Source organism: Octodon degus, unplaced genomic scaffold (assembly GCF_000260255.1).
Source record: "Octodon degus isolate 3935 unplaced genomic scaffold, OctDeg1.0 scaffold00080, whole genome shotgun sequence".
Taxonomy (NCBI): Eukaryota; Metazoa; Chordata; class Mammalia; order Rodentia; family Octodontidae; genus Octodon; species Octodon degus.
Window position 1 is genome coordinate 3,376,975 of NW_004524656.1, and position 7,226 is coordinate 3,384,200.

Consider the following 7,226-nt stretch of genomic DNA (forward strand, 5'->3'; position numbering starts at 1 on the left):
TCAATACACGAATATCAGTAGCACTTCTATAGACCAATAAAAAGCTAGTTGAAAGAAACAAACAAGGAACCAATAATACCATTTACAATAGGTACAAAGCAACCTAGGAGGAAATTTAATCAAGGAAGTGAATGATCTCTACAATGGAAACTATAAACCACAGATGAAAGAAAGAAGAACACAAAAATAAAAAGACATCCCATCTTCATGGATTAGAAGAATTTTGTTAAAATGTGGACACTACCAAAAGAAAATTACAAATACAGTGAAATCAGGAAACAAATCACATTCTTCATAGAATTTTTTTAAACTTCCTAAAATTTTTGAGCAATCATATGAGCCTACAAGTAAACAAATTAGTCCCGAGCAAACATAACAGCTTGAAGTATCATACTACTTAATCTTAAATTGTACTACAAAGCTATACTAGCCAAAGCAGCATAATACTTTATAAAAAACACACAGACCAATGGAAAAGACTAAAGAATCCAAAAATAAATCTATATATTTATATAACTGACTTTTTTTGGACAAAGGAATCAAGAACATGCACTGGAGAAAGAATATGTACTGTAAAGGGGACTGGAAAAATTGAGAAGAATGATGTGAAACTTCTATCTTTCGCCTTATATAAAAGCACCTCAAAATTGACCAAGACTTTAAATAGAGGGCCCAAAACTATGACACTAATAGAAAAATAAGGGAAATGCTTCAAGATGTTGGTCTGAACAGACTTTTTAATGTGACTTCAAAAATTATAGATTATTAAAGCAAAAATCAACATTTTTTGCTACTATTGCAAACTAAAACACTTCCACATTAAAAAAACAATAGTGAAGATACAATCTACCCAATGGAAGAGAATAGTTGCAACCTATTCCTCCAATAAAGAATTAACATCTAGAATATATAAGAAAATCAAACAAGCAACTGTAATAAAAATCTGATTTAAAAATGGGCAAATGATTGAACTAGACGTTTTTCAAAAGAAGGCACACAAAAATAGCCAAAAAAAAAAATGAACAAAACACGATCACCATTAATCATCAGGGAAATGCAAATTAAAACTACAATTAGAGATCATTTCACCCCAGTTAGAATAGCAATTATCGAAAAGACAAAATAACAAATGCTGGCAAAGATTCAGAGAAAGGGGAATTCTCCTAAACTGTTGAGGAAATATAAATTAGCACAGCCATTATGGAAAAGAGAGTGGAAATTAATTCCTCAAAAATTTACTAATAGAATTATCCCATGAGCTAACAATTATACCACTGGTGATATAGAAAAAAAAAATAACTAGAACAAGCAAATAGTCACTCATGTCAACTGCGTTCAAGAAGAAAGGTGAGAACTCTATTGGACACATAAATTTGGTAAATTTCTTTAAAATCTAGCCTCAAAATTGCTGACATGCCTCATATTTTAATGATGGTAAGCTAGTAAGTACCAAATGCAGGAAAATATTAGAGGAGGCAAAAAAGGTTGTGGCAGAAACTACACAAGAAATACAAATGAGTCCAATGGTAGAGGGAATTTAAAAACAACTTCTTAAGGAGTAGGAACATTCTCTGCCCTAACAAGGAGAACCAGTGACCAACAACTCAGTAAGAGCAGTTAACCCAGCCCTACCACTTCCACACACATAAGACAAGGCAGAGGATGTTTCCATATTCCTGAGGAGCCTCGGGAAAACAAAGGTCATACACATGTCATAAAGACGAACTGGAACACTTACACCCTTCTGGAGTCCTCAGAGTGACAAAGTCATTGGTGTTGTGTGCCTTGCTCAGGCACTGAACCTGTACTTTAACCTGGTATGTGGTGTCTGGTTTCAAGACTTTTAAAACAGTGTTTGTTTTATTGCTGTGAGTCTCCAGAGTCTTCCATATGCTCTCTCCAACCACTCTGACCAAAAGAACAAAGATATTGTCACAGCAAAGCAGCAGAGGGTGGCTGAGATATGTGACTTTCGCTAATAAAGAGGCTCTTTATAAACATTACAGTTTATGAAGCATTCGGTGAGCATGAAGACCAAGGCAAAGATGGGGCCTACCTGTAGTAGACGTTATACACACAAGAAGTAGAGGGCATCTTTTTTGGCCGCATCCAGGTCAAAGTTACATCCCCAGAGAAGTCAGCCGTCCACTGAAGATTTTGTACTTTATATACAGTTAACTCATCTAAAGAAAAAGAGGGGGAAGAGTCACAGACACTTACGAATTATACATCTATGGATTTGAAAAGACCTAGGCTTTTAGGTAGAGCTACTATGATCTAAATTGTCAGGGAATCACAACCTCTATCTGAAAAGACACCCTAGAAAATGTAGCTGAAACCTCCTCCTATAACTGTGTGGTCATGCTGCTTTTCCTGGCATTTCACCTCCTTCCTATATTTTGAGCCTGATTCTCCATAGAGATGGCTATAGTTCCAAGAACCATGTCACAGCAGGTTCTGTGATCTCCAAACGCATTCAGAGAACAGGACTGAATTGCTGAGAGCTGGCTCTCTGAACAACGGTACATCAGCAAGAGGTCCCCAGAACACAAATTTAATACCAAATTTCATCAACAGGGAGGAGGTGGTAGGAAGCCACCAGAAGCCTCCCATCACTTGGTGCTCCAGAGTTGGGCATGAATCTCTTTCACTTTCAGGGGGAGCAAAAGTTCCGCAAGGTCCTAGCTGCGCATCCCCACAGCACAGGAGCCCCCCCAGCTCAGGCCAGCCTGTGGGGGCAGGACTCACCGCTGCAGGCCTTCTCGTCGCTCTCATCCGTGCAGTCCAGGAAGCCGTCGCAGCGCTCCGAGAGCACAATGCAGGCCTCCCCGTCCTCACACTTGAACTCCCTGCTCATACAGGTCAAGGTGCTGTGTGTGGCTGGAACACAAGGAACCTCCTTAAGCCCACAGAGGAAGTGCCATGCGCCACAAGGGTCTGGGTTTACTCATGAGACCGTCTGGGAAGGACAGTTTGAAACCTTTCTGAGTTCACTGGCTTCTGCTTTCAAATACATCTCTGAAATGAGCAGAATGTCCTCTTGCACTGAGGTACCATCTTAATTAACAGAAAGAACTGGGATCTTGTTCCACCGAAGGATCCAAGTTATGGAGTCAAAAAAAAAAAAAAAAAAAACAGGGCCATAAGCTTTCATTCTATGTGAGCCTGAGGAAGCTGCTTAACATCACAAACAAACAAACAGAAACTTTAAAAGTGGAGAAAAAAGCACAAGTTTCAGAATCTGGAAGTCAGGCATCATTAGTCTCTGAAAAGTCTTCAGCTGATCATTAAAGAGTTGACGGATCACTACTTAGCACAGGTATAGTAACCACCAGTTTCTCTGCGAAGAATCCTGTCTCACTAGCCACATTTTGGTTTTGACAAGGTGATCAGGTTAATGGATTGAAGAAAATATTACAGCGTGGCATGTCTTGATTTTAAGTCCCTGAACTGAACAGCATTACTGTGAACAAGACAGATTTAAAACTGGCTGAAGACACTGGCTTAAGCATTCAATTAATGGGTTATTATCACCCAGGAGGGCAATCCCATTTCTTTTCCTCTTGATTAGTTCTTTTTCATGTTCACCATAATGTGTAGCTACCGGGCTCAAATATTCCTATTGTCATTTTGGTGAGCGCAGGCCCATTTGTCATGTTGTTTTACTGTCCTGGGGTCAACTTTTTTATTCTATTCAGGTAAGCATAGAATTTTACAGTAATTCTTATTTAAATTTTCAATGTTATATACTGTAAACCTTTCCATCATAAGAACTTCCAACATAAACAAAAACATGATGGAAAGATCACACATTTTTACCTAAGTAAACATCTCAGTCTATTACTAATTAGATGGTCCTCTTCAAATCTTGGTTTTTCCATCTCTAGGATGGAACAATATCAAATCACAAGGTTGGAAATTAAGTGGAATAAGTACATGATTGATGTGAGAATAATGAACGATGTATTAAACCCCACTGTCAAATGTGAATTTCCATCCTTAAATCCTAATTATTTCACAAAAAATTATTTATCATGTTGACTTTTATTGCTTACATGTGGCAAGGCTGCCTGCCAAATTTTTATCCAGGTCATCAATGACATTTTGAACAGAATGGAGATACTTGAAGAGTAACAGAAAAAAAAAATACTAACACACAGGCAGTATAGCCCAAGGCTTTTGGTTCCTGCATTCTAGATAACTAGAAACAAGTGTACCATATACAGTTCATCCCCACAATGTGCCTGCACCTACTCAGTTTCTGATTCCTGAGGATGTTATTCAATAGGATAGTTTACCACTTTCCTAATGTAAACAACTAGCAAACAAAACAAATCAACCCAGCTTAGAAAATGAAGAAGTGGTAAGAGTTAAAGGGTATTTCTTACAAAAAGAACCCCAAGTAGCAACTTATCAAACTCCTGGACTTTTGGACAAAGAAAGGATCCTACAGACAAATGAAAGAAAAGCAGAAATGACTTCTATGGTGAAGAAAACCACAATTGATGAGGGTCATATAATCCATATAGAAAAAGCACATGTGTGGGGGAAAAAAGATATATTTGGTAATAAATACATGTCCTATGTCAGGTTCAGAACTTGGCTAAGACAATATTTCTGTCTTTAGACAGGAGCCTAGCAAGACCCCCAGGACATAATGAAGTCTGTCTCTACAGGATGAAAACTAGAGAGGCAGTTAATGGGGGACCATGGAAGTGTGAAGCCTGGCAAAGACTCACGTGGAGAAGACACCTGCCAATGATGGGGTCACTCGAGCAGGATGCAAACAACTCCCACAAGGACAGACCTAGCCTCTTCCCACTAGGAAGCCTCATCCTAGCTCTGCCTCCCCCATCAGTCAAAGCTCATTATGGTCCTGGCCCCACACAGGGAAGCCAGGCACCCCCACCATAGCTTGCAGCTATGGTATTCCAGTCACTGGAGGAGGGGACCTCCCTCTTTCTTCTTTGTGACTGTTCCGGCCCCTGATAGACCAAGATACACTCCTCTTGCTTCACTTCCACTCTCCTGTCACATTAGCCCCCTCACTGGCCTTGGGTTCCAATCTCACTCCACTCCTTCTTCTAACCCAATTCCAATCATAACAGAGGCCAAGTGATCTAAAATGTAAGGACATCTCTATTCCTGCTAAAATCTGCGATGGCTCCTTATGACTCAAAGGATAAGGTACTACGACGGATGTCCCACCCAAGTGCCCTGCCTGTCTCTCCACACTCAACCTTTGCCCTGTCCATGGCCCTCCTCCTCAGACCTGCTTTCTCATGCTGCTGAGCCTCTGGGTGTTCATGCTGTCCCTAGAATGCCTGTCCTCTCCCACCTGTCTCACTGTTCTCCAATAATACTCTTTCAGATCTGAGAAAATTGGTATGCATCTGTAGTCCCTGCAACTTGGCCAAGGCTGGAAGCTCACTGGGGTTCAAGAGTTAGAAAAATATTTCTTAAACAAGCAAAAAGAAACACCCAGGAGTCCTCAGCTCAATGCATTCCCTGACCAGCTCCCCACTTCTCCAGGCAGCTGATGAGGTCCACCACTGATGAGGTCCCTGCTGAACTATAGCAGTTCCGTGAAGATACTTCCTTTACTACACACCTTATACTGGATACAACTTATATCCACTTATACTGGATACAGGATACAACTAGGGGCTCCTGTTTCTCCCACTAGACTTTGTGTCCTCAGTAGCCTGATCAGTGCCTGCCACATCCTGGGTGATCAACAGCTATCTGTCCAACCAAACTCGAGATGTTACCAAACACATACCAAATATCTAGGAGAGCACAGAATTCACCATACTCGTCTAGTGCTAAGAACCATACACAGATGTATTCCTGAACGTCCTCCTGACAACTGCTCCTGATTCAGTGACCAAACTTATGTTTTTCATAAGCACTTCTCATGTGATCCTGCTATTATGTAAATTTTATAACTACTCAGAAGAATTAAGAAATAACATTCTAGGTTTTTAATCCTAATCTACCTTGAGATGGTAACATTTGCTGGAGTTCCATTTGGGACTTCAATTTTCATTTATGAATTGTAAAGGAAAGAAATGGGGCCAGAACGGAGAACGAAGAAGAGGAATGGAGACACTTGCTGCTTGGGCTAGGGCCAGGAGGGGCTCTCAGCTGAGAGGAGGGTAGGTCTTTGCTACTCTATGTTCATTAGAGGAAAATTAGGCATAGAAAAATGCTCTTCCTGGTAGTAAAGGACATGTGATTGGCTGGGATATCTTCTGCCTAGAGTAGGTGACTAGAAGGAAAGGAGGTCACCAAAAGGAAAGAGCTCCAAACTACAGCAGGGTCCGTCATCAAAGAGGCATGTGGATGACAGGCAGATGGACACGCTTTGACCACACAGTCCCCAAATCTTTACAGTTCTACCCATCAGACCAGAGATAGACTTCGAGTCCAGCCAGGGACCAAAAGGCTCTGTCTTTTGGATGAGGAGGAAATAGTGACCTCATCTCCACATCCTGACCTCCAGGTGGTCCACTTCCACCTCCGTCTCCCACAAGGCATCCTGAGATGTAGGCCTCCTTGTTGAGCTCACACTGTGGGCCTCAGACAGCTCACAGAGCCATATCTATGACCTACTCCACAGGTCCTCCCTGGGTACAATGGACAAGCAGGGGCAAGACCTATTATGTTTGACCACTGTCTCATCTCAGAACCCACAGACAGTGAACACATCACTTCACACTGGGTTCAGGCTCACCAACTGGAATTACCCTAGGGGCTAAGGCTGAACTGCATAACAGGGTGCTGGAGGTCATCCTACCCCAACTATGGCCTCTCACTAAATACATTAAGAAGAATGAATGAACAAAGGAAAGATATTGGCTTCACCAACAGGTATCTCAGTCAGTTGAAATATATAACAAAATCCCTATTTATTTCTGATTCATTCAGAAAATGTTTTAATGGATATGTTCCTGGTATTTAAAGTAAACCAGTGAACTTATTTTTAAAAATGTGGCTATTATATAATATGATGTGGATTTGTGAGGTAAGGTCCCTATGAAGAATACTATAAAAGGATAGTCATACAGAAGTGCCTGGACACTGACTCTGTCTGTCTGTCTCTTTCCCTCTGTGTCTCTCTGTCTGTTTGTCTTTCTCTTTCCCTCTGTCTCTCCGTCTGTCTGTCTGTCTGTCTGTCTGTCTGTCTGTCTCTCTCTCTCTCTCTCTCTCTCTCTCTCTCTCTC

The 7,226-nt window shown here is 41.0% G+C and overlaps 1 protein-coding gene across 1 annotated transcript in view; it reads right to left on the reverse strand.

Moving 5' to 3' along the window:
* The window catches only part of Sorl1 (sortilin related receptor 1), a 161,632-nt gene that overhangs the window by 20,650 nt on the left and 133,756 nt on the right, over positions 1-7,226 (reverse strand). The window contains exons 33-35 of the mRNA XM_023721085.1: positions 2,749-2,880; positions 2,057-2,183; positions 1,739-1,908 (exon numbers count right to left, since the gene is read on the reverse strand). Coding sequence (XP_023576853.1) covers positions 1,739-1,908; positions 2,057-2,183; positions 2,749-2,880 — 429 coding nt within the window. The remainder of the gene's footprint in view (positions 1-1,738; positions 1,909-2,056; positions 2,184-2,748; positions 2,881-7,226) is intronic.